Source organism: Hylobates moloch, unplaced genomic scaffold (genome assembly GCF_009828535.3).
Source record: "Hylobates moloch isolate HMO894 unplaced genomic scaffold, HMol_V3 SCAFFOLD_23, whole genome shotgun sequence".
Classification (NCBI taxonomy): Eukaryota; Metazoa; Chordata; class Mammalia; order Primates; family Hylobatidae; genus Hylobates; species Hylobates moloch.
Window position 1 is genome coordinate 18,948,496 of NW_026652298.1, and position 27,562 is coordinate 18,976,057.

Below are 27,562 nucleotides of genomic sequence, written 5' to 3' on the forward strand. Positions count from 1 at the left end.
TTTCAGGACATTGTGAATAGCTGAAATAAATCATATAATCAGTTCTCAGAAATGGTTTAAAGAGAAAAATTAATTATTGCTCTAAAAGTATCTCTGACATTTGCAAACACATATAATATGCCTCTTTAGCACTCAAAACAACGCTGCCAAAACTCACTTAATATAGAAAAAATTTCAAATTGTTTGCCTTCAAAATTTGCTGGACTGCTGCACCTAGATTTCTCAGTGCCCACCTCCGCTGCATGTAGAGACCTCAAGCAAAATCCACTCCTGGAAATCTTAGCTCAATTGTCCCATCAAGGGAGAACACACCAAGCACAGGAGACATGACCATCTAGGATGATTCCTAACTACCTTTATAGTGAAGATGAGATGGTCAGAAAGACATACGTCCTGCCAGGCAAGGATAAGGATTTTAAAAAAAAATTTTTTTTGAAGAAAAATGGGCTGGGCATGGTGTCTCACTCCTGTAATCCCAGCACTTTGGGAGACCAAGGTGGGCAGATTACAAGGTCAGGAGATCGAGACCATTCTGGTTAACACGGTGAAATCCCGTCTCTACTAAAAATACAAAAAATTGGCCGGGCGTGGTGGCAGGCACCTGTAATCCCAGCTACTTGAGAGCATGAGGCAGGAGAATGGCGTGACCCCGGGAGGCAGAGCTCATAGTGAATGGAGATCGCGCCACTGCACTCCAGCCTGGGTGACAGAGCAGGACTCCGTCTCAAAAAAAAAAAAACCAAAGAAGAAATGAGAAGTACCAATTTGGCAGGCCTCCTACTACCTTAACATGGGGAAATAAAAATAACCTGAATTCATTGTGCACATGACAATCTGTTTTAGATTGTAAACTCCAAAAGGGAAGACCATCAGAACTGAAGCACACCTAGCAGAGGGTATGCACAAATGACAGATCCATTAGTATGGTGAGTTTAGGGAAATTATATTTAAAGCTTATTGGATTCAGTAAGTCTACACTGAAAGCACCAAATACCTTCTCCAAGGATCTGTTTTGTTCCATAGTTTTTTGAAGCACTGCCTGCGTATGACTTGTGGCTTTGCCAAGTATTGCCTAAGAAAAATAAAACTAGCATCAGTATAAATTAAATCTGTAATCACTCCTATGTACATCATGAAGTTCTCTTCTATTTTAAGGCAATGGAAAATTAAGATGAATTGAGATAAGAATTTCCCAGTGACCACCTTTTATGGAGAGTCTGATATTTCAAAAGTCAGGAGATCTTGGTTTGGCTCTTTTCCCATGAATGTGGAAATTAATGAATGAATTTTCCACACAAAGAAAGTGTTCAGAACAGTACTATTCATCAGTCAAAAAGTGGAAACCACCTGATATGGTTTGGCTCTGTGTCCCCACCCAAATCTCATTTTGAATTGTACTCCCATAATTACCAGGTGTTGTGAGAGGACCCAGTGGGAGATAATTTGAATTATGCGGGCGGTTGTCCCCATACTGTTCTCATGGTACTGAATAAGTCTCACGAGATCTGATGATTTTATCAGGCGTTCCGCTTTGGCATCTCTCTCATTTTCTCTTGCTGCTGCCATGTTATAAGTGCCTTTTGCCTCCCGCCATGATTCTGAGACCTCCCCAGCCATGTGGAACTGTAAGTCCAATTAAACCTCTTTTTCTTCCCAGTCTTGGGTATGTCTTTATCAGGAGCATAAAAATGGACTAATACAGTAATTTGGTACCAGTAGAGTGGGGCATTGCTGAAAAGATACCCAAAAATGTGGAAGCTACTTTGGAACTGGGTAACAGGCAGAGATTGGGACAGTTTGGAGGGCTCAGAAGACAGGAAAATGTGGGAAAGATTGGAACTTTCTAGAGACTTGCTGAGTGAGTGTCTTTCACAAAAACACTGATAATGATATGGACAATGAAATCCAGGCTGAGGTGGTCTCAGATGGAGATGAGGAACTTGTTGGGAACTAGAGCAAAAGTGACTCTTGTTATGTTTTAGCAAAGAGATTTGTGGCATTTTGCCCCTGCCCTAGAGATTTGTGGAACTTTGAACTTGAGAGAGATGATTTAGAGTATCTGGTGGAAGAAATTTCTAAGCAGCAAAGCATTCAAGAGATGGCTTGGGTACTGTTAAAGGCATTCCATTTTAAAAGGGAAGCACAGCATAAAAGTTCAGAAAATTCGCAGACTGACAATGCAATAGAAAAGAAAATCCCATTTTCTAAGGATAAATTCAAGCTAGCTGCAGATATTTGCATAAGTAATGAGGAGCCAAATATTAATCCCCAAGATAATGAGGAAAATGTCTCCAGGGCATGTCAGAGACCTTTGCAGCAGCCTCTCTCATCACAGATCCAGACGTCTCGGAGGAAAAAATGGTTTCGTGGGCAGGGCCCAGGGTCCCCGTGCTGTGTGCAGTCTAAGGACTTGGTGCCCTGCATCCCAGCCACTCCAGCAGTGGCTGAAAGGGGCCAAGGTACAACTTGGTCTGTGAATATAGAGGGTGCAAGCCCCAAGCCTTGGCAGCTTCCACGTGATGTTGAGCCTGTGGGTGCACAGAAGTAAAGAATCGGGGTTTGGGAACCTCCACTAGATTTCAGAGGATGTATGGAAATGCCTGGATGTCCAGGCAGAAGTTTCCTGCAGGGATGGGGCTCTCATGGAGAACCTCTGCTAGGGCACTGCAGAAGGGAAATGTGGGGTTGGAGCCCCCACACAGAGTCCCTACTACACCACTGCCTCGTGGAGCTATGAGAAGAGGGCCACCATCCTCCAGACCCCAGAATGGTAGATCCACCCAGGGCTTACACTGTGCACCCGGGAAAGCCACAGACACTCAATGCCAGCCTGTGAAAGCAGCCAGGAGGGGGGCTGTACTCTGCAAAGCCACAGGGGCGGAGCTGCCCAAGGCCATGGGAACCCACCTCTTGCATCAGTGTGACCTGGATGTGAGCCCTGGAGTCAAAGGAGATCATTTTGGAGCTTTAAAATTTGACTGCCCTGCTGGATGTTTTACTTGTATGAGCCCAGTAACCCCTTTGTTTTGGCCAATTTCTCCCATTTGGAATGGCTATATACCTACATCCTCATTGTATGTAGGAAGTAACTAGCTTGCTTTTGATTTTACCAGCTCATAGGCAGAAGGGACTTGCCTTGTCTCAGATGAGACTTTGGACTGTGGACTTTTGGGTTAATGCTGAAATGATTTAAGACTTTGGGGGACTGTTGGGAAGGCATGATTGGTTTTGAAATATGAGGACATGAGATTTGGAGGGGCCAGAGCAGAATGATATGGTTTGGCTCTGTGTCCTCACCCAAATCTCATCTTGAATTGTACTCCCATAATTCCCATGTGTTGTGGGAGGGACCCAATGGGAGATAATTTGAATCATGGGGGTGGTTTCCCCCATACTGTTCTGGTATGTGAATAAGTTTCATGAGATCTGATGGTTTTATCAGGGGTTTCCACTTTTGAATCTTCCTCATTTTCTCTTGCTGCTGCCACGTAGGAACTGCCTTTCACCTCCCACCATGATTCTGAGGCCTTCACAGCCATGTGGAACTGTAAGTCCAATTAAACCTCTTTTTTTTCCCCCAGTCTTGGGTATGTCTTTATCAGCAGCATGAAAATGGACTAATACACCACCCAAATGTCCATCAACTGGTGAATGCATAAGCAAAACATGGTGCATCTACACAATGGAGTATTACTTGGCAATAAAAAGGAAGAAAGTACTGATACATGCTACGACATGTATGAACCTCTAAAACATGCTAACTAAAAGAATCTCAATGCAAAAGAATCCAGTCATATATCTTATGATTCTATTTATATTAAATAGAAAAGGCAAATCTACAAACAGAAAATAGATTACTGGGGATAGGGGTGGGAATGAGGAATGACTGCTGATGGGCACCAAGTCCCTTTTTTGGTGTTGGAAATGTTCTAAAATTAGATTATAGTGATGGTGGTACAACTCTTATATCCAGTAAAAATGAATTGTAGTGTACATTTACATGTGAACTTCATGATATATAAATTATAAAGCTCTTAAAAATATATATACCTAAAAAAACCCTCAACTATATTAAGTCCTTCTGCTTTGGTTTTAAAAGTTAAAACCATACCAACATTATTATTGGAATGTGTAAGTGGTGAAAGTTTAAAAACAACTTCTTACCATGCTTTGAAGAATTTTCAATGCTTCCTCTTTACCTCTGAGTTGTCTTTGAGATGCCTCAAGTTCAGTTTTTAAAATTTCTACCTCCTGAGGACAGAAAGAAAATTAGTCTTCCTATCTGCAAGATATGCAACCCTAAAATTATCAGTTTGGCTAGTCTACATTTACCCTTGGCTCAAACCACTTACAAATGAGGCTGAAAATTCTTCTAAACTTAGTGAGTGAACCAGACCTACTAAAACTGAAAGCCTCGGCCGGGCAAGGTGGCTCACGCCTGTAATCCCTGCACTTTGGGAGGCCAAGGTGGGTGGATCACCTGAGGTCAGGAATTCATGACCAGCCTGGCTAACATGGTGAAACCACATCTCTACTAAACATACAAAAAATTTGCCGGGCGTGGTGGTGCATGCCTGTAATCCCAGCTACTCTGGAGGCTGAGACAGGAGAATCACTTGAACCCGGGAGGCGGAGGTTGCAGTGAGCCGAGGCTGAGACACTGCACTCCAGTCTGGGTGACAGCGAGACTGTCTCAATTAAAAAAGTAAAAAATAGCTGGCCATGGTGGCTCACACCTGTAATCCCAGCTACTCCGGAGGCTGAGGCATGAGAATTGCTGGAACCAGGAAGGTCTCTGAGACAGTTTCACTCTGTCACCCAGGCTGGAGTGCAGTGGTGTGATCTCAGCTCACTGCAACCTCTGCCTCCCAGGCTCAAGCGATTCTCCTGCCTCAGCCTCCCGAGTAGCTGGGATTGCAGGCACGTGCTACTACTGCCCGGCTAATTTTTGTATTTTTAGTAGAGACAGGGTTTCACTATGTTGGCCAGGCTGGTCTCGAACTCCTGACCTCAAATGATCCACCTGCCTTGGCCTCCCAAAGTGCTGGGATTACAGGCATGAGCCACTGCCCCTAGCCCCAGTTGGCTTTCATGTTGTTTACATACTGAGGTTGCAGTTCCTTATGTAGGGACTCAAGGTGAGGAGGCAGCTGCAGGCCCCAATCCAATGACTAGTGTCCTTATAAATCGAGGGAAATTTGGACCCAGATTCATAGGGAGAAGGCCATGCGACAGGCAGAGGCTGGATTTCTGCAGCTACCAGCCAAGGAACACCAAGGATTGCAGCAAGCATCAGAAGCTAGGAAGAGGCAAAGGACTCTCCTCTAAAGCCTTCAGAGGGAGCATGGCCTGATGAAACTTTGGTTTCAAACTTCAGCCTCCAGAACTAAAAGCAAACAGATTTCTGTTGTTTTAAACCACCAGTTGTGATACTTTGTCTCGGCAGCTGAATATAGTAGCTTTCACGGGAAGAGTCCCAAACACACACTAAGGTGGGCTTCCTATTTCCCAAAGGACAGACACCGCTCACAGAAACTGCTATTTCCACCAAGGCAGTGGGCTACTCAGTCTGCCTGAGACTCTGGGCTTCTGACTTTAATGAGGTTAAATTAAGTCAGATTGTTTGAAGCCACACATACGGGGAAGGCAGGTGGAAGGAAGTGATAACTTACTTTCTCAAGGAGGAGATAGGAGAAGTGGGGTGGAAAGGAGAACTGGTGGGCATGTTTACGTAAGTAGTTTCTTTTAAGAGATGAGGTGGATAAGAAACAGAGGAGGCCAGTTGAAAAAGATGAGGCCGGGCGCGGTGGCTCACGCTTGTAATCCCAGCACTTTGGGAGGCCGAGGCGGGCGGATCACGAGGTCAGGAGATCGAGACCACGGTGAAACCCCGTCTCTACTAAAAAATATAAAAAATTAGCCGGGCGTGGTGGCGGGCGCCTGTAGTCCCAGCTACTCGGAGAGGCTGAGGCAGGAGAATGGCGTGAACCCGGGAGGCGGAGCTTGCAGTGAGCCGAGATTGCGCCACTGCACTCCAGCGCCTAAAAAAAAAAAAAAAAAAAAAAAAAAAAAAGGACTCTCAAGTCACAAAAACTGAAAACAAAATTGCCTTCACACAATTGGTACCATTTTAAATTTATTCACTTGAGAATTTTTTTTTTTTTGTAATCGAAAGTCTCTTACTGGTCCTGCTTCCATGAGTAGCAGTGACCAGGGGAAAAGGGAGAGGAACCAGCCAGCACAGAGAGGGGTCATCTCCACAACATTCCATTTATACACAGAACTAAACAGACAAGCACAGAGTCACTATTGCAGTTACCAGTCAGCAGCAAGGGAAGGGGGAGGAACGGGTGGGGAGTGGGGGTGTTGTTAAAGAAAATACAGGCCCCCCCATAACTGAGGTGCCTGGGGGGAACTTGGTCTTCTTCAACCCAAGAGGAATCAGAAGATCGAAAGCAGTTTCAGAAGGCCAGAACCATCAGGGATGGAGGGAGGAGGAAAATCCAGGGGGTGGGGGGTCTGTTTGGCAATTGGTGTGAAGGGATTGACCTTCCTCTGCTGGGATTCCCCCAGCCCCTCCTATCTGGATGGAAGGGGGCAGCCTGCAACCCCCAAGGACAGGTGTGGGGCTGCCAGATGCTCTAGGCAGGGGGCCAGAAGGGGCTCACAAAGGCTTGCCCTCCAGGGAGATGATGGCACTGCCCCCCAGCTTCTCTGCCAGGGTGCAGTGGTCCTTGACCTCCTCATAGTAGTTTGCTTGTAATTCTTGCTTGATTCCTGTCAGCTTCTTGTTGATGGCGTCCTTGGAGCTGGCACTGATAATTTTGCTCTTAAGGGGCGCAGACTCAGAAGCCCAGAAGATAAACACCAGGTCCTCCTTCTTGCTCTCCTTGGTCTCGTAGGTTGCGTCATAGAGGGCGCAGAGGCAATCCTTATCTGGTAGCATCTTGACAAAGATGGCATAGGGGTCATCAATGTTCTGGTCCACATCGCCCAATAGGATCTCCTTGCCCTCCCCTTCAAGATGATGTTCTTCTTGTCTTCACTCAGGCAGAAGAGCACCGCCTTCTTGCGCTTCTTCACCTCCTCTGGTGTTGAAGACTTACACACCTTCATGTCGTTGAACACCTTGATGACACCATCAGAGACAGCCACACCAGAGGCCATGTTTCCGGAAGCGAGAAGGAGAGGGTATGGAGAGCTGCAGAAGACGAGAGCACTGCAGCCGCTGCTGGGACCCAGGTAAACCGAGAATTTTTATATTAGCTAGAGTACCTACCTCTAAAGTTTCATGAAGACATTGCCTTAATTCTTCATTTGACAATTCTGAATTCGAATCTACTTGGTGGGGAGGAGAAAAGAATCTATTAGGGGAAAAAATTTGAATATTTTAACTAATTAAACAGGACATTTGTTTACAAATTACCAAATACAGGTATCCCCTAAATTGCAAAGAGAAGAAAATTATAATATACCACCAGGTGCAGTGGCTCACGTCTGTAATCCCAGCACTTTGGGAGGCCAAGGCGGGCGGATCACTTGAGGTCAGGAGTTCAAGGCCAGCCTGGCCAACATGGTGAAACTCTGTCTCTACCAAAAATACAAAAATTAGCTGGGCGTGGTGGTGCCTGCCTGTAGTCCCAGTTACTTGAAAGGCTGAGACAGGAGAATCACTTAAACCCGGGAGGAGGAGGTTGCAGTGAGCAGAGATCGTGCCACTGTATTCCAGCCTGGGCGACAGAGTGACTCTGTTTCAAAAAGAAAAAATTATAACAGACCAAATTATGGTAAAAATAGGAGTGTAAAACATTTCACAAATGAAAAGACATATACTGTACTTTTGAATAAAAAAAATCTTTAAATAGACTCTAAGGATCACTTGAGGCTAGGAGTTAGAAACAAGCCTAGGCAACACAGACCTCCATCTCTACAAAATATAAAATAAAAAATTAGCTAGACGTGGTGATGTGCCAGCAGTCCCAGCTACGTGGGAGACTGAGGTGGGAGGATCACTTGAGTCCAGGAGTTTGGGGCTGCAGTGAGCTATGACTGTACCACTATACTCCAGCTTGAGCAACAGAGCAAGATCATCTAAAAAAAAAAACAAAAAAGGACTCTAAAATAAAACTGATGTTAATGAGTTGGTTAATTACTACATTCAAACAAAAATATAGAAAAACATGAATATTGGTGAGTAAAATAAATAGATTTTGGTGTTTTGGCTTAAGCTTGAATGATGTAGTGGTATAAATACATAAGAAATAACTTTGTCTGGGCACAGTGGCTCACGCCTGTAATCCCAGCACTTTGGGAGGCCGAGGCGGGCGGATCACTTGAGATAAGGAGTTCAAGGCCAGCCTGGCCAACATGGGGAAACCCCGTCTCTACTAAAAATACAAAAATTAGCTGGGCATAGTGGTGCCTGCCTATAGTCCCAGCTCCTCGAGAGGCTGAGGCAGGAGAATTGCCTGAACCTGGGAGGCGGAGGTTGCAGTGAGCCGAGATTGCACCATTAGACTCCAGCCTGGGGGACAGAGCGAGACTCCGTCTCAAAAAAACAACAAAAAAAGGCCGGGCGCAGTGGCTCACGCTTGTAATCCCAGCACTTTGGGAGGCCGAGGCGGGCGGATCATGAGATCAGGAGATCGAGACCACGGTGAAACTCCGTCTCTACTAAAAATACAAAAAATTAGCCGGGCATGGTGGCAGGCGCCTGTAGTCCCAGCTACTCGGAGAGGCTGAGGTAGGAGAATGGCGTGAACCCGGGAGGCGGAGCTTGCAGTGAGCCGAGACTGCGCCACTGCACTCCAGCCTGGGCGACAGAGCAAGACTCCGTCTCAAAAAAAAAAAAAAAATTAAACAAACAAAAAAATAAAATAATATAAATTGGCCAGGCGCGGTGGCTCATGCCTGTAATCTCAGCACTTTGGGAGGCTGAGGCGGGCGGATCACGAGGTCAGGAGATCGAGACCATCCTGGCTAACACAGTGAAACCCCGTCTCTACTAAAAATACAAAAAATTAGCCGGGTGAGGTGGTGGGCGCCTGTAGTCCCAGCTACTCGGGAGGCTGAGGCAGAAGAATGGCGTGAACCCCCGGGGGGCGGAGCCTGCAGTGAGCCGAGATCGCGCCATTGCACTCCAGCCTGGGCGACAGCGAGACTCTGTCTCTAAATAAATAAATAAATAAATAAATAAATAAATAAATAAATAATAAAATAAAAAACCTGAAGGCTGAGCGCGGTGGCTTACACCTGTAATCCCAACACTTTGGGAGGCTGAAGCAGGCAGATCACCTGAGGTCAGGAGTTCAAGACCAGCCTGTCTACATGGTGAAAACCTGTCTCTACTAAAAATCCAGCCTAGGCAACAGAGCAAAATTCTGTCTCAAAAAGAAAAAAAAAAAGGCCGGGTGCGGTGGCTCACACCTGTAATCCTAGCACTTTGGGAGGCTGAGGAGGGTGGATCATCTGAGGTCAGGAGTTCTAGACCAGCCTGGCCTACATGGTGAAACCCCATCTCTACTAACAAATACAAAAATTAGCCGGGCATAGTGCTGAAATTTCATTAACATAACAGTATCTAAGGCAAAACCTAAATCATGTTTGTACTGTGATGGATGATACAGGTTTCCAAGGAGGGACAGAGTGACTCTGGGTTGGTGGTGACAAGTTCTATTCTATTAATACTTGTGGTAGGCAGAATATGATGTCCACATGCCAATTCCCAGAAGCTGTGAACACATGGCAAAAGGAACTTTGCAGATGTGATGAGATTAAGGATTTTGAGATGGGAGAGTACTTCGGATTATCCAAGTGAGTCCAGTGTACTCATAAGAGTCCTTATAAATGAAAGAGGGAGACGAGAAGGTCAATGTCAGAGTGATATGATGTGAGAAAGACTCAGCCATTGTTGGCTTTGAAGATGGGGAGGGGGCCATGAGCCAAGGAATGTAGTAGCCTCTGGAGCTAGAAAAGGTAAGGGAGTAGAGTCTTCCCACTGAACCTCCAGAAGGAATGCATCCTGCCAACACCCTGGCTTTAGCCCACTGAAATTTATTTGGGAATTTTTTTTCCACAGATAGAGGGTCTTGCTTTATTGCTCAGGCTGCAGTGTTCCTGCATCAGCTTCTCAAGTAGCTGGGACTACAGGTGCACACTACTACACCTGGCTAATTTTTAAACATTTTTTTGTGGAGTTGTGGTCTTTCTATGCTGACCAGGCTGGTGTCGAACTCCCAGCCTCAGGTGATTCTCCCACCTTGGCCTCCCAAAATGCTGGGATTATAGGCATCAGCTACCACACGTAGCCTATTTGGGACTTCTGACCTACAGAACTGTAAAATAATAAATTTGTGTTGTTTTAAGCCATTAAATGTGTGGTATTTTGGAAATTATCTATTAGTGATAGGGCCAACTTTAATAAAAAGAAAAGTTCATAACCCAACAAAATGGGAACTCATACTATTACTATTTAAATCTTATTTATACCCCAGTGTTTCTTCATGCTGTTTGTTTGTTTGAGACGGAGTCTTGCTCTGTTGCCCAGGCTAGAGTGCAGTGGTGTGATCTTGGCTCACTGCAACCTCCGCCTCCCGGGTTCAAGTGATTCTCCTGCCTCAGCCTCCCGAGTAGCTGGGATTACAGGCACCTGCCACCATGCTCAGCTAATTTTTTTGTATTTTTAGTAGAGACGGGGTTTCACCATCTTGGCCAGGCTGGTCTCAAACTCCTGACCTCGTGATCCACCCACCCCAGCCTCCCAAAGTGCTAGGATTACAGGCGTTAGCCACTGCACCTGGCCTCTTCATGTTTTTATAAAGGCATCTTAGCATCATGCTCAGTTTTCAACATTTTGCTTGCAAAACAGTATCCATTCTCTATACACAATAAGGAATTGGAAGAAAAATATAAAAATAATCCCATTCTAATTTCAGAGGGATTTTGAAGGATGGGGACGAACCCTGAGCTATCATGTATTTTTGTAAATCTGAAACCATGTTTCTTAAATCACTCTCATGTTGTTCTAATTTGTGTTTGTTCAACTTTGAGGGGAAGTTTCAGAAGAGGAAGTTTTACAACATAGATTACAAAATATTTAGCCAGATAAGAGCTGGTGCCATGGTACAGGCATGGGCTTATCCACAAATTCCCGATCATTTTGGAGTTGTAACATTTTATCACAATATGATGCTAAATTTTATTATTTCCATAAGGTAAGGTATAATTTCTTTTTGGTTATGATAAATTAAGACGAACTGTTTTGACAATTTTTGAGAGTTTCATGACATCCTAAAATAACCAGAAGCATCTCTGTTCTTCCTGGAACACTCCTTTCCCAAAGATCCACTGCCTTACTCTCCCCTTCATTCCGGTGCTCAGGCCAAGGTGGGAGGACTGCTTGAGGTCAGGTGTTTGAGACCAGCCTGGGTAACACAGTGAGACCTTGTCTCCAGAAAAAAAAAAATTTTTTTTTTGAGACGGAGTCTTGCTCTGTCGCCAGGCTGGAGTGCAGTGGCACAATCTCAGCTCACTGCAACCTCCACCTCCCAGGTTCACGCGATTCTCCTGCTTCAGCCTCCTGAGTAGCTGGGATTACAGGTGCATGCCACCACGCCTGGCTAATTTTTGTATTTTTAGTAGAGATGGGGTTTCGCCATGTTGGTCAGGCTGGTCTCGAACTCCTGACCTCGTGATCCACCCGCCTCAGCCTCCCAAAGTGTTGGGATTACAGGCGTGAGCCACGGCGCCTGGCCGAAAAAATTTCTTTTAAATTAGCTGGATATGGTGGAACATGCCTGTAGTCTCAGCTATTCAGGAGACTGAGGCAAGAGGATTGCTTAAGCCCAGGACGTTGAGGTTGCAGTGAGCTGTGATCATGCTACTGCACTCCACCTTGGTGACACAGTGAGACCCTCTCTTTTTAAAAAAGAAAAAGGCCGGGCGCGGTGGCTCACGCCTGTAATCCCAGCATTTTGGGAGGCCGAGGTGGGTGGATCACTTGAGGTCAGGAGTTTGAAACCAACCTGGCCAACGTGGTGAAACCCCATCTCTACTAAAAATACAAAAAAAAAAAAAATTAGCCAGACATGGTGGTGTGTGCCTGTAATCCCAGCTACTTGGGAGGCTGAGGCAGTAGAATAGCTTGAACCCGTGAGGCGGAGGTTGCAGTGAGCTGAGATCGTGACACTGCACTCTAGCCTGGGTGAAAAGAGTGAGACTCCACCTCAAAAATAAATAAATAAATAAAAATAAAAATAAAAGAAAAAAAAGTCAACTCCTTACAGAAGACTTCCTAACCCTGACTTGAAATACTAGCACCCCATTCCCCATAATCACTCACTATCCCTTCACTTACCACTGCCCAGTGTTACACATCTGTTGATTTGCAGGGTTTGGGGGTTTTTTTCTTTTTCTTTTTTTGAGACAAAGTCTTGCTCTGTTGCCCAGGCTGGAGTACAATGGTACAATTTTGACTCACCACAACCTCCGCCTCCCAGGTTCAAGCAATTCTTGTGCCTCAGCCTCCCGAGTAGCTGGGACTACAAGCACGTGCCACCACACCCAGCTAATTTTTATATTTTTAGTACAGATGGGGTTTCACCATATTGGCCAGGCTGGTCTCAAGCTCCTGACCTCAGGTGATCCACTCGCCTGGGCCTCCAAAATGCTGGAATTACAGGCGTGAGCCACTGCACCCGGCTGTAGGTTTATTTTCTATCTCCTCTGTTAGAATGTGAAATCCATGACATTAGGGCCTTTGTCTATTTTGTTTACTGACATTATTCTCAGAAATTAGACCTGTGCCTGATACCTAATGATGCCCAATAAATATTTATTGACTACAAAAAAAGTACATCACAAAAAAGGCAAGGCTGGTAATCACTTACAGACATCATGAACAAATATATTAGATGCAGAACTACTGTACTTCAAATCTGTACAATTTTAGAAATATAAATGTCAACTGCTTTTGTACTACCACCAGTCCCAAGAGATGAATGAAGATAAATTTCTAAAGGCTGGGTGCGGTGGCTCACGCCTGTAATCCCAGCACTTTGGAAGGCCGAGGCGGGCAAATCACTTGAGGTCAGGAGTTTGAGACCAGCCTGGCCAAGATAGTGAAACCCAGCCTCTACTAAAAACACAAAAATTAGCCAGGTGCAGTGGCTAAGCTGTAATCCCAGCTACTCCAATGGCTGAGGTAGGAGAATCGCTTGAACCCTGGGGGCGGAGGTTTCAGTGAGCCAAGATCACGCGCCACTGCACTCCAGCCTGGGTGACAGAGCAAGACTCTGTCTAGAAAAAAAAAAAAAAATTCTAAAATGCAATGTGATTATTCATTTTAGATTTTGGAAGGGTTATAGCTTTGATACTATTCACAGGAGAAAGAAAGGAGAGGAAATTCAGCATTCTTACCAGTGCTACTTTGTCGTCTGTAATTGGAAATTCTGGACGCTTGAGGGAATGTATCTTGCAGGCTGTTATGCTTGGAATACTGAAAACTCGCTTCACTTCTTTCTTCTCCTTTTCTCGGAAATGGAGGAGGGCTAAAATTCTTTCCATCTGATCTTTTTCTAGACCTATGTGAAACTTCTACCTCATAAATCCCACCAGGTTTCCTTCCGAGGCCGTACCCTAAATCACCTTCTGTCATGTCATCCTCTTCTGTTTCCCAGAGCTGCACGTCTGACTCACTTGATGACCTCGCCACCTTGCTCATGAGCCAAATGCCGTCTTTATCATAAGAAAGAAAGGGTTGTCTGTAGTTAAGAAGAAGAGTAGTTAGGAAATCATCAGTAGATCCAGCAACCCCACTTCTGGGTATTTACCCAAAACATTTGAAATCAGTAAAGAGATGTCTGCATTCCCATGTTCACTGCAGCATTGTTCACAATAGCCAACATATGGAATCAACCTAAGTGTCCATCAAAGATGAACAGGTGAAGAAAATATGGTGTAGTGTGTGTGTGTGTGTGTGTGTGTGTGTGTGTACACAATGGAATACTAGTCAGCCTTGAAAAAGAAGGAAATCCTGTCATTTGGGACATCATGGACAGAACTGGAAAACATTATGCTAAGTGTAATAAGCTAGGCACAGAAAGATAAATGCCACATGTTCTTTCTTATGTATAAAATAAAAAACTATCAAACTCAAAGGAGCAGAAAGCAAAATGGTGGTTACCAGAGGCTGAGGGATGGGAGGAATGGGGAGATGATGGTCAAAGGGCACAAAGTCCTAGTTAGACCGGAAGAATAAGGTTCTTTCCTTTGCCATACATTGCACAGCACGGTGAATATAACAAAAATGTATTGTACATTTCAAAATTGCTCATAAATTTCAAATGTTCTCACCACAAAAATGATAACATGATGGATATGTTAATCAGCTTGATTTAATTACTCCAAATTGTATTCATAAATCATAACATCATTTTGTACCTCATAAATATAGACAGCTATAATGTCAATTTACAATTAAAAAAACAAAAAACCTAACAAACAAAATGAAAAAAACCCATCAATAAAGTCATGTGTCACTTAATGATGGGAATACATTCTGAGAAATGTGTTGTTAGGCAATTTTGTCATTGTGTGAACATCGTAGAGCATACATACACAAACCTAGATAGTATAGCCTACTATACCCCTGGGCTACATGGTGTAGCCTACAGTTCCTAGTCTACAAACCTGTACAGCATGTTAAAGCACTGAATACTGTAGGAAATCGTTACACATGGGTCAATATTTGTGTATGTAAACATACCTAAACATAGAAAAGAAACAGTAAAAATACAGTAGTATCTCATGGGACCACCACTGTCTATGTGGTCTGTCATTGACTGAAACATAATTTGGTAAACAACTGTATAATAAAGCTGAATTTTTCAGGGAAAAAAGTTTCTTCCTGTATTATACAGGCATGAATATCCCAGCAATGCACTCACATATAAATGCCCTTGCAATCCAATTATAAGTATTTAACATTTCAGAATTCGTTTTTTTTTTTTTAGACAGAGTTTCGCTCTTGTTGCCCAGGCTGGTGTGCAGTGGCACAATGTTGACTCACCGCAACCTCCACCTCCCGGGTTCAAGCGATCATCCTGCCTCAGCCTCCCAAGTAGCTGGGACTACAGCCATGCGCCACATGCCCGGCTAATTTTCTATTTTTTTTTTTTAGTAGAGACGGGGTTTCTCCATGTTGGTCAGGCTGGTCTCAAACTCCTGACCTCAGGTGATCTGCCTGCCTCGGCCTCCCAAAGTGCTGGGATTACAGGCATGAGCCAACGCGCCCAGCTGGGTTTTGTTTTTTCATTTGTTTGTCTGAGAGATGAGGTCTAGCCATGTTGCCCAGGCTGGTCTCCAACTCGTGGGCTCAAGTGATTCTCCCAACTCAGCCTCCGGAGTAGCTGGGATGACAGGAGTGAGGCCCCACATGGGGGTGGGGAGCAGATATACTCCACACTCAATAAATACTTGTTTAATAACTGAATAAAGGAAGAGAGAAATAAAGAAACAAACTGAAATACAATCATCCCAAGGAATCCAAGGGGAACTGGTTCCAAGACCTCTGTGTATTTCCTTGGATCCTCAAATTCTTAGCCAGGCATGGTGGCTCATACTTGTTAATACCAAGGCTTTGAGAGGCTGTGGCTAGGAGAGGATTGCTTGAGCCCAGGAGTTTGAGGCCAGCCTGGGCAACACAGTGAGAACCTGTCTCTACAAAAATTTTTTTTTAAATTAGCTGGTGGCACATGCCTACTCAGGAGGCTGAGGTGGGGGAATTGCTTGGGTCTGGGAGGTGGAGGCTGCAGTGAGCCATAACTGTGCCTCTACACTCCAGCTTGCACTATAGAGCAACACTCAATCTCAAAAACATTTTTGTTAATTTATTAATAAAAAAGGTATCATATTTGCATATTATCTAGGCACATCCTCCTGTGTACTTTATATATATTTTCAATAGTCTCTAAATTACTTATAATATCTAATACAATGCCTATACATCACTTCATTCCCGTGGATTTAACCTCGTACTCTGAGTGCTGCAAACTCGTCTTTGTTTTTGGAACACTGTGGATTTTTTTTTCCAAATATTTTCAACCCTGGTTGGTTGAATCAACCAACTGGAACCCACGGAGCTCCTATCCTACCTCAGGCCATGCAGAGCAGGTTTGCTTAGACTGTACTTGCTTTTAGGGCAGAAAAACAAAGCCAGCACCCTAGCAGGACTCCACAGCAGATACAAAGGAGTTACGCCTCCCTTTCTTCCCAGCAGAAAACTTCTCCTGGCAAAAATGCCTACCAATCAACTAGTATCACTGAGCCCTCCCCATGTGGAGGCCACCCCAGTCACCTACCTGGTGACAGCGAAGCAGCCAGGAGAAGCAGAAATGCTCAACCTTGTGCCTCCAGTACAGAGTGCAGTTAAGAGGGACTTTCACCACCAGGCATTTCAAAACAGCTGCTTTGCTATAGCTATTTAGAAATATTTCATCCTTCTCTCAAGTCTCATTTAAAAAAAAAGTGGAGTGTGGGGGTATAAACACATCTAACATTTTTCTCTAAATATCCTGCTGTTTAAGTAGTTGCTTCCAAAACTTCCAAAGAAATTTAATCTCAGTCTTGCATTTGTTGTGGAGATCTCTCTATTCTTCCACTATTAAAACCTTATGTAGATACCAAATAAATCTGACCATGTATTAAGGAATTTCTGTCATTTTTAGGGTCAAAATGCCATATATTTTCAATGTTAAAAACAAAGACCCTTAAAAGATTCGAACAGATATGTCATAAAAGAAGATACATGGATGGAAAGATGCTCAGCATCATTAGTCATCAGGCAATTATAACTTAAACCACAGTGAGATTCTACCTCACAGCACTGACAATTCCAAGTGCTGCTGAGGATGTGGAGTACCTGAAAGTCTCATACATTGGTGATGTGAGTTAAACATGGTACAACCACTGTGGAAAACAATTTGATAGCTTCTTATAAATATGTGACATGGCAACTGCATTCTTAAGGATTTACTCAAGAGAAATAGAACCCTATGTCCATATAAAGATGTGTGCATGAATATTCATACATCACTCAATTTGTCAAAAATTGGAAACAACCCAAGTGTCCATCTCCAGTAAAACAAAGAAATTATAGTCTGTCCATACAACAGAATATACTTGTCAGTAAAGAACAATTCATTTCTGATATATGCAATGAATTTCCCAGACATTACGCTAACAAAAAAGCACACACTAGGCCGGATGTGGTGGCTCCCGCCTGTAATCCCAGCATTTTGGGAGGCTGAGGTGTGAGGATCACTTGAGGCCAGGAGTTCGAAACCAGCCTGGACAACGTAGCAAGATCCCCATCGCTAATTAAAACAATAAATAAATCAACAGCAGCATATACCGTATGAAATACTGGCAAAAACTAACATACAGGCTGGGTGCGGTGGCTCACGCCTGTAATCCCAGCACTTTGGGAGGCTGAGGCGGGTGGATCACGAGGTCAGGAGATTGAGACCATCCTGGCTAATATGGTGAAACCCCGTCTCTACTAAAAAATACAAAAAAAAAAAAAATTAGCCGGGCGTGATGGCGGGCACCTGTAGTCCCAGCTACTCAGGAGGCTGAGGCAGGAGAATGGCGTGAACCCGGGAGGTGGAGCTTGAAGTGAGCAGAAATCGCGTCACTGCACTCCAGCCTGGGTGACAGAGTGAGACTCTGTCTCAAAAAAAAAAAAAAAAAAAAACTAACATACAATGATGGTAAACAAATTAATGGTTGCTTGGCATGGGAGAAATGACCACAAAGGGCATGAGGGAAGTTTTCTGGGGTAATGGAAAACTTCTATATCTTCACTAGAGTGGCCACTTATCAAAACTCATTAGGCTAGGTGTGATGGTTCACGCCTACAATCTCAGCAGTTTGGGAGGCCAAGGTGGATGGATCACCTGAGGTCAGGAGTTCAAGACCTGCCTGGCCAACATGGTGAAACCCCGTCTCTACTAAAAAATACAAAAAATTAGCCAGGTGTGATGGTGCACGCCTGTAGTCCCAGCTACTTGGGAGGGTGAGGCAGGAGAACAGCTTGAACCTGGGAGGCAGGGGTTGCAGTGAGCCGAGATTGGACCACTGCACTCCAGCCTGGGCAACAGAGTGAGACCCTGTCTCAAAAAAAAAAAAAAAAATGTAATAATACCTAGCACTTGTTGCCTGCTTTCCATGTGCTAGACAGTTTTAAGTGCCTTAGATTATTATATTTATTCTTTACAAACACTCTGCAAGACAATACCATTATTAAGTATGAAAATTAAACTGAAGCAGAGACTGAGTAACACAGCCAACCAGAAGTGGAGATGGATTTTAAGAGACAGGGTCTTGGGCTGGGCATGGTGGCTTATGTCTGTAATCCCAGCACTTTGGAAGGTCGAGGTGGGCGGATCACGAGGTCAAGAGTTCAAGACCAGCCTGGCCAACATAGTGAAACCTCGTCTCTACTAAAAATACAAAAATTAGCTGGGTGTGGTGGCGGGCGCCTGTAATCCTAGCTATTTGGGAGGCTGAGACAGGAGAATCACTTGAAACCAGAAGGCGGAGGTTGCGGTGAGCCAAGATCGTGCCACTGCACTCCAACCTGGGTGAGAAAGCAAAACTCTCTGTCTCAAAAAAAAAAAAAAAAAAGAGCATCTCATTCTGTTGCTCATTGCTTAGGCTGAAATGCAGTGATGCATCCACAGCTCACTGCAGCCTCAACCTCCTAGGCTCAAGTGATTCTCCCACCTCAGCCTCCAAAGTAGCTGGGACTACAGATGTGTACCACCTCGCCAGGCTAATTTTTAATTCATCTTGTAGAAACAGGGTCTCGGACCAGCCAGTCTTGAACTTCTGACCTCAAGGGATCCTTACACCTCAGCCTCCCAAAGTCCTGGGATTACAGGCGTAAGCTACCACCCCTGGCCCAGAGACAGATTTTTAATCCAGATGTCTGATGTCAGAGCCAACACTCTTAGCCACTATTTTGTATTATTTGCAGAATTTCAATGAAATTAACATCAGAGTATACCAAGTTTCTATTATTTATGACTTCAGATAGAACTTAAAGTCTAAAATACCTAGTTTGAGCAATATCTAACAGAGATTCTGGATCCATTTTTTCCCAGATTTTTATAAAATCATCTTGGTTCTTTTACAAGATTATTTCCTTAAAAAGGAGATTTATCTATGTTGTCAAGGTAGATAGGAAGATATTTATTGAATCAAAGAATAATCCCTCGGGAGGCTGTGTTTTACCTCTAGTGCAGTAGACTCCTGCTTATTAAGGCAACCTCTGGCCTGTGTTAAGAAGGGTGTGGTCAGGATTAGGCAGGCAGCAGAGAAGAAAATGGAATTGGTCAACACAAAGGGGAAAAGCTGTAAAAGGAAAAAGTAAGCAATTGTAGAGTTAGCTAAGAACATTTTTCAATGCACCACATAAATTCAGGCATCATGGGTACGTCTTCCTGCTATTCAGAGTTGAATATAATGAGGTGGTGGTGGTGTTGTTTTGTCTGTTTTTTATCCCTGCCTACTGTTTCTTAAACTTAACTTCAGGATGGGAATGGTGGCTCATACCTGTAATCCCTGCACTTTGTGAGGCCAAAGCAGGACTGCTTGAGCCTAGTAGTTCAGACCAGCCTGGGCAACACAGTGAGACTCATCTCTACAAAAAAAGGAAAAAAAAGAAAATTGCTGGGTATGGTGGTGCACACCTGTAGTCCCAAGCTACACAGGAGCCTGGTGGGAAGTCGAGGCTGCAGTGAGCTGTGATCACGCCACTACACTCTAGTCTGGTGAACAGAGCAAGACCCTGTCTCTAAAAATAAATAAGATGTAACTTCAGGGACTGCTGACTGTATATTCTCCCACCTTTTTTTTTTTTTTAAACGGAGAATGCTCTGTCCTCCAGATTGGAGTGCAATGGCGTGATCTCAGCTCACTGCAAGCTCTGCCTGCCAGGTTCACACCATTCTCCTGCCTCAGCCTCCTGAGTAGCTGGGACTACAGGTGCCCGCCACCACGCCTGGCTAATTTTTTGTATTTTTAGTAGAGATGGCGTTTCACCGTGTTAGCCAGGATGGTCTTGATCTCCTGACCTCGTGATCTGCCCGCCTCAGTCTACCAAAGTGCTAGGATTACAGATGTGAGCCACCCCACCTGGCCTATTCTCCCACTTTTTATATGCTAATAGTAAGGTAACATGAAATACCATACAAATTAAACTTCACTTTTGAAACACATTACTTCCAAGAAAGTGAAAATATTTGAAGTCACTAAACTATTCAACCAGTTTAATGTATTCAGGGTTGATGACCAGGGAAGCAGCAGGATGTGTTAACGGAGAAGGCACTGACTCAAGAGGTCTGGGTTCAAATCTCACTTCACCACTTGCCGCTTTTTGATCTTAGGTAAGTCATTTAACTTCTTAGAGCCTGTTTTATTTCTTAACAGGGGTTTAAGCATAACTACTTTATCGGGACACTTTTGGGCACCATTGATATATTTGAAATCAACTATGGTAGCCAAATCAATGTTTATTGAATTTGAATACTATTTTCTTCAATTGTCAATTTAGGGGACTAGGTTTTTGGTTCTTCAGAGCTCTAAAATTGTTTCTGTATCAGCATTTTCCAAAGTGTGCTCCATGGAACATGTTCTCCAGACTATTAGGTTTTGCTAGGAATAAAAGTGTCCTTTTGGTTTTATTGAGGGCTTTTTTTTTTTCTTTGAGATGGAGTCTCGCTGTATCACCCAGGCTGGAGAGCAATGGCGCAATCCCAGCTCACTGCAACCTCCGTCTCCTAGGTTGTAGCAATTCTCATGCCTCAGCATCCCAGGTATTCCATTGGGATTGTAGGCACCTGCCACCATGCCCAGCTAAAATTTGTATTTTAGTAGAGACAAGGTTTCACCATGTTGGCCAGGTTAGTCTCGAACTCCTGACCTCAGGCAATCTGCTCGCCTCTGTCTGCCAAAGTGCTGGGATTACAGGTGTGAGCCACCATGCCCGGACTTTTTTTGTTTTAATTTTTTAAATTAAAATGAGTCTGTATTTATGCCTGTTTTATGTTCAACCCATTCAGCGATTTACTCTACCATTTAATTTCTAACTGGACAAAATTAGGAAATAATAAAATATGTTGAACAATAAAGAAACAGTTAAATCTTGGTTTAACAACTTTATAAAATACTATGCAATTAAACAAAATTAACTAAATAAGTATTAGAGTTATAATATATTTAACACAGTTTAAGAATAATCTGCAGCCTGGGCAACAAGAGTGAGACTCCATCTCAAAAAATAAAAATTAAATAAAAATAAAAATTAAAATACTATGTAGTGTAGACTAGGCAGCAACATGATAAATGCTCACATATACAAGTGTAAAACATAAAAAGCAGAATTCAAAGTTGTCTGTACTAGGGACAAAGATTAGAAGAAAAACAAAAAATAAAAATAAATTAGTAGGATTAGAGTATTTTTCCATATACCATTTTTACAATATTGTATTTTTTAACAGTACCACAAAATCTAAGAATATCTACAGCTGATTCTGTACTATATGGTAATCTTGAATAGATAAACACAGAGGTTCCTTCATACTTTATACCTTTGACTTTTTTTTTTTTGAGATGGAGTCTCGCTCTGTCACCCAGGCTGGAGTGCAGTGGCGCCATCTCAGCTCACTGCCAGCTCCGCCTCCTGGGTTCACACTATTCTCCTGCCTGAGCCTCCTGAGTAGCTGGGCCTATAGGCGCCTGCCACCATGCCCGGCTAATTTTTTGTATTTTTAGTAGAGATGGGGTTTCACCATGTTAGGCAGGATGGTCTCGATCTCCTGACCTCGTGATCCGCCTGCCTCGGCCTCCCAAAGTGCTGGGATTAGAAGCGTGAGCCACTGCGCCCGGCCTACCTTTGACTTTTAAAAGATGGCTTGAACCAATATATGCTGTCTAAAATAGATGTGTCAACTTTTAGGATTAAAGTATTTATTTTTATATGGACGGAGTCTCAGTCTGTTGACCAGGCTGGAGTGCAGTGACAGCTCACTGCAGCCTCGACCTCTGGGCTCAAGTGACCCTCCCATCTCAGCCTCCCGAGTAGCTGGGACTAGAGGCATGTGCCACCACACCTGGCTAATTTTTTTGTTCCTGTAGAGGCTAATTTTTGTATTTTTTGTAGAGACAAGGTCTCCTTATATTGCCCAGGCTGGTCTCGAACTCCTGGGCTCAAGCAATCCTGCCTCAGCCTCCCAAAGTGCTGAGATTACAGGTGTGAGCCACCATGCCCAGCCAGTGGGACGGAGTTCTTTTGAGACGGAGTTTTGCTCTTGTCATCAAGGCTGGAGTGCAATGGCGTGATCACGGCTCACTGCATCCTCTGCCTCCTGGGTTCAAGCGATTCTCCCACCTCAGCCTCCCGAGTAGCTGGGATTATAGGTGCCCATCACCACACCCAGCTAATTTTTGTATTTTTAGTAGAGATGGGATTTCACGATATTGGCCAGGCTGGTCTCGGACTCCTGACCTCAGATGATCCACCTGCCTCGGCCTCCCAAAGTGCTGGGATTACAGGCGTGAGCCACCGAGCCTGGCTCGGATGTATTTTTTTCTATTCCAGTCCAGGCATACATGACTTGCCCCAAATACAATGGTAATTAGCAGCAGAGCCAGGACTAGAAACAATATTTCTGGCTCTTTGTCCAGTCCTCTGGCCACTTGGGAAAGGCTGTAGGATGAATAGATTATAGTCTGTTAGCAGTCATCTCACTTTTCCACTAAAACAACTCTTTAAAAGATAACCAGTTACTTCCTCATAGATAAATCCAAGATCAAGTTTCATTCCTCAGTCTCCTCTACCTTTGCAGGAGCTGTGACACTACTGACACACTAAGTCCAGGTCCACCTGACTCCTGAAGCCCCAAGAAATAGAAATCTGATCCTCCTCCTTCCCTGACTCATATCTCCTCATATCTGTCCTCTAAGGCTCTTTTTCTTTTTCCTGTCCCTTTTGTAAATGTTTGGCTTCCTCTCTTACTACTCTTAAATACACATCTCCAACTGGATATTCCGCCAGCAATCCAAGCACATCTTGCTCAAAAACAAATTCACGGCCGGACACAGTGGCTCATGCCTGTAATCCCAGCACTTTGGAGGCTGAGGCGGGCAGATCATGAGGTCAGGAGTTCAAGACCAGCCTGGCCAACATAGTGAAACCCCGTCTCTGCTAAAAATACAAAAATTAGCTGGGCACGGTGGTGTGCACCTGTAGTCCCAGCTACTCGGGAGGCTGAGGCAGGAGAATCACTTGAACCCGGGAGGCAGACGTTGCAGTGAGCTGAGATTGCGCCACTGCACTCCAGCCTGGGCAACAGAGCAAGACTCCATCTAAAAAAATAAAAAAAAAATTCACTATCCTCCCAGCCCCCAATCCAGGTCTCCCTCTGAGTCCTCTATTTCTGCAAATGCATCAACCATGCTCCAAAACACCCAGAAGCAAAACTTTAGAATTGTTTTTTCCTCTTTGTTCTTCACATGCCTTCAGTTGCTAGGTCTTCTAGACCCACAAAAATCTCCCCAAACCATGTCATTCTTTGCACATTAATTTCACTGCCCTGGTGGAACTTCTCTTTAATTCCCCAAGACTAGCCTGATAATTCCCTAATTGGTCTACTTCAAGCCAACCTACATACTGCTGCCAAGTCAGTGATATCCAAGTGCAAACCGAATGATGTCTCTCTCTTGCTGTAAAACATTCCATGGCTCCCATGGCATGTATAATTATAGTCAATGTCACCCTGTTTTCCTTTTTAAAAAAAATTTAGGCTGGGCACAGTGGCTCACACATGTAATCCGAGCACTTTGGGAGGCTGAGGTGGGCAGATCACCTGAGGTCAGGAGTTCGTGACCAGCCTGGCCAACATGGTGAAACCCTGTCTCTACTAAAAATACAAAAATTAGCCAGGTATGGTGGCAGGCGCCTTTAATCCCAGCTATTTGGGAGGCTGAGGCAGGAGAATCGCTTGAATCTGGGAGGTGGAGGTTCCAGTGAGCTGAGACAGCACCATTGTCTGTCGCCCATGCTGGAGTGCAACGGTGCGATCTCGGCTCACTGCAACCTAGACCTCCTGGGTTCAAGCGATTCTCCTGCCTCAGCCTCCCCAGTAGCTGAGATTACAGGCACCCACCACCATGCCCGGCTAATTTTTGTATTTTTGTAGAGACGGGGTTTCACCATGTTGGCCAGGCTGGTCTAGACCTCCAGACCTCAGGAGATCTGCCCACCGGTCTCCCAAAGTGCTGGAATTACAGGCGTGAGCCACTGCGCCCAGCCGAAACTCTGTTTCAAAAAAATAAAAATAAAAATAATGTATCCAACTGAAGTGTCACCCTGTTTTCTACAACAAAGCTACAGTTTTCACCTCCAGTTTCATCTGGCAGTACTCCCTGGATGTACTCTGTGCTTCCACGTAAGAGGAACTGCACTTGCTCCCAGGGCTCCTCCCTCAGCTCAACTTGGTCACCTGCAAGCCTCTGTTGGTGCCATTCTTCACCCCAGGAATGCTGTCTCCTCTCAGAGCCCCCTCAGTTCAGGACAGCACTCCCTCCAGTAGCCTTCCTGACTCCCTTGGACCAGATGTGATTTCTTCCACATCTGAGTCTTCCCAGTTCTGGGAGGTTTTACTGAATCTTTTTAATAGTGCTTACTTCCTACCTGACCTAGACTGACTGTATATTCCCTTGTGCAGAGACTTTGTGTGTCTCGTTTGCTTATGCACAACAGGTGTTCCAAAGATATTTGATAGACTCGAAAGAGAAAACCGATTCCTGCCCGGAAACCTTTGGACAGAAGAATCTACATTCAGTAGCCTGACAACTCTGCCTTAGCAAACAAGTTGGTCAAACATGCCTAACTCCCTGACAAAGAGGAACTCACTTGAGCCCTCCCTGGTGAACAATGGCCTGCTGCACTTTGCTTTAGGATTTTGTTTCTTAATTTTTCATTTTAGAATAATTTTAGATGTACAGTAAATTGCAAAGATAGTACTAAGAATTCCTGTATACCTTTTACCCAAATTCCTCTAATGTTAACATTTGTGCACAATTTGTCAAAATTAAGAAATTAACATGGGTACGTGCTATTAGCTAAACCACAGCCTTTATTATTTTTTCCACTAATGTTCTTTTTCTGTTTCAGGATCCAAACCAGGATACTGGCGCTATAGTTTTATGAGGCTCAAAATTAACAGAAAAGAAAAAAAATAAAGCAGGTGGGGAGGGAGACAGAAATAGGGTCTCTGAAATCTATTTCTTATTTTTTTCTTATCAGACGAGGCCACTAAACTGGCATTCAGGGAAAAGGAGCCAGTTTGGGCAGTTTGTCCACAACCTGCAGAGTTTCCACGAATCTGCGCATCCCGCCCCCGCCCTGGGTCCTCCCCACTCCCGGTTCCCACCTGCCAGGTCTGACCCCGGGTACCCTCTCAAGGTCCGTGGCGGGGACCGGAGCCCGGACTCTGGCTCAGCGAGCAGCGCCCTCTTACCGCCCCGGCGCCCCAGTCAGCTCGCTCACCTGGCAAGGAGCCTCCTCTCCGTGCGCGTGCGCAGCTGCCGCCGCGCGTCCTCTTGGCCACCACGTGACCGCGTGGGCGCAGTCCCAGACCGGAAACGCCGGTGAGGTCGCCCTGGGCCTTCGAGGCAGCTTGCGCTACTTTTTCGCGACCTCACTCGGTTCCTGTGTGCAACCTGATGTTAGCTCTGCCCACCTTCAGCTCCAAAGCCAACTACAGGTAACCAATATACAAACAATGACATGAGATTTAGAAAAACAACAAGACGGGGCGTGTGTCAATACAGGTAAAATTCGGTGGTTCAAACATTGAGGCTCAGACCGGCGCGGGGTTCCACATCTGTAATCCCAGCTTTTGGGAGGCCAAGGCGGGAGGATCGCTTGAGGCCAGGAATTCGAGACCAGTATGGCCAACATAGTGAGTCCCCACTCTACAAAAAAGTTAAAAAGTAGGGCCGGACGCAGTGGCTCACGCCTGTAATCCCAGCACTTCAGGAGGCCGAGGCGGGCGGATCACGAGGTCAGGAGATGGAGATCATCCTGGCTAACACGGTGAAAACCCTTCTCTACTAAAAATACAAAAAATTAGCCGGGCGTGGTGGCGGGTGCCTGTAGTCCCAGCTACTCGGGAGGCTGAGGCAGGAGAATGGCGTGAACCTGGGAGGCGGAGCTTGCAGTGAGCCGAGATCGCGCCACTGCACTCCAGCCTGGGCAACAGAATGAATCTTCGTCTCAAAAAAAAAATTTAAAAGTAGCGGGTGTGGTGGTGGGTACTTGTAGTCCCAGCTACTCGGGAGGCCGGGAGGCCGTCAGGTGGGAGGATCCTGTGAGCCTGGGAGATCCAGGCTGCAGTGACCACTGCACTCCAGCCTGGGCGACGGAGCGGAGACCCTGTCTCAAAAAAGAAACAAACCAAAACCAAAATATTAAGTCTCTAGGAATCCTGTAAGAGAAAGGTAGATCGGGCCAGGTGCGGTGGATCACGCCTGTTAACTCAGCACTTTGGGAGGCCAAGGTGGGTGGATCACCTGAGGTCAGAAGTTTGAGACCAGCCTGGCCAACATGGTGAAACCCCATCTCCATTAAAAATACAAAAATTAGCCGGTCGTGGTGGCGGGTGCTTGTATTCCCAGCTGCTCAGGTGGCTGAGGCAGGAGAATCGCTTGAACCGGGGAAGCGGAGTTTGCTGTGAGCCGAGATCGCGCCACTGCACTCCCGCCTGGGCGACAGAGCGAGACTTTGTCTTAAAAAGAGAGAGAGAGAGAGAGGGAGGGAGGGAGGGAGAGAGAGAGATCTAAGCTGAGGTTCAGAGGTAGAGGCAGTCATTGAAAAACAGGCTTTTGGGGGCGGGTGGCGTCCCCTGCAAGGATGTGCTGTCTGGCTCCCTCTGGAGCCCTTGAGCCTGTGGATGGTGGCCTCGGCGGCCGGCAGGCCATGCTGGAGTATCTGCCAACCTGATGAAGACGAGGACGTCCCATAAGTTCCAGACAGACGTGGCCGCCAAATTAATGAGGAAAGAAAAGGAGTCTTTTTTTTTTTTTTAAGACAGAGTTTTGCTCTTGTTGCCCAGGCTGCTGTGCAGTGGCGCGATCTTGGCTCACTGCAACCTCTGCCTCCCAGGTTCAAGTGATTCTCCTGCCTTAGCCTCTGGAGTAGCTGAGATTACAGGTATGCACCATGCTCAGCTAATTTTGTATTTTTAGTAGACAGGGGGTTTCTCCATGTTGGTCAGGCTGGTCTGGAACTCTTGACCTCAGGTGATTTGCCCGCCTTGGCCTCCCAAAGTGCTGGGATTACAGGCGTGAGCCACCGTGCCTGACCAAAGGTGTCTTAGGCTTAGAAAAATGATAAAAGATATAAAAGCTGCCTAGGAGTGAAACTACTGGTCATATGAGGCTCCTTCAGGGTGAGCAAAGGCCTGAAAACCAGCATGCAGATAAGGAAGGAAAGAGA

General features: G+C 45.1%; 1 protein-coding gene and 1 pseudogene across 5 annotated transcripts in view; both read right to left on the reverse strand.

Annotated features, from left to right (window-relative positions):
• The window catches only part of CCDC125 (coiled-coil domain containing 125), a 53,785-nt gene extending 27,755 nt beyond the window's left edge, over positions 1-26,030 (reverse strand). The window contains exons 1-6 of one of the 5 annotated variants that reach the window (XM_058434174.1): positions 25,613-26,030; positions 19,294-19,413; positions 13,417-13,760; positions 7,280-7,338; positions 4,165-4,251; positions 995-1,072 (exon numbers count right to left, since the gene is read on the reverse strand). In XM_058434174.1, the coding sequence (XP_058290157.1) occupies positions 995-1,072; positions 4,165-4,251; positions 7,280-7,338; positions 13,417-13,720 (528 nt within the window). In that variant the 5' untranslated portion in view covers positions 13,721-13,760; positions 19,294-19,413; positions 25,613-26,030. Of the gene's footprint in view, positions 1-994; positions 1,073-4,164; positions 4,252-7,279; positions 7,339-13,416; positions 14,434-19,293; positions 19,414-19,614; positions 19,654-25,496; positions 25,586-25,612 lie in introns of those variants that run through there. The other 4 variants (XM_032145040.2, XM_058434175.1, XM_058434176.1 and 1 more) reach the window with 4 other exon arrangements.
• Positions 6,254-7,799, reverse strand: LOC116462493 (cofilin-1-like; annotated as a pseudogene).
• Positions 26,031-27,562: the final 1,532 nt, after the last annotated feature.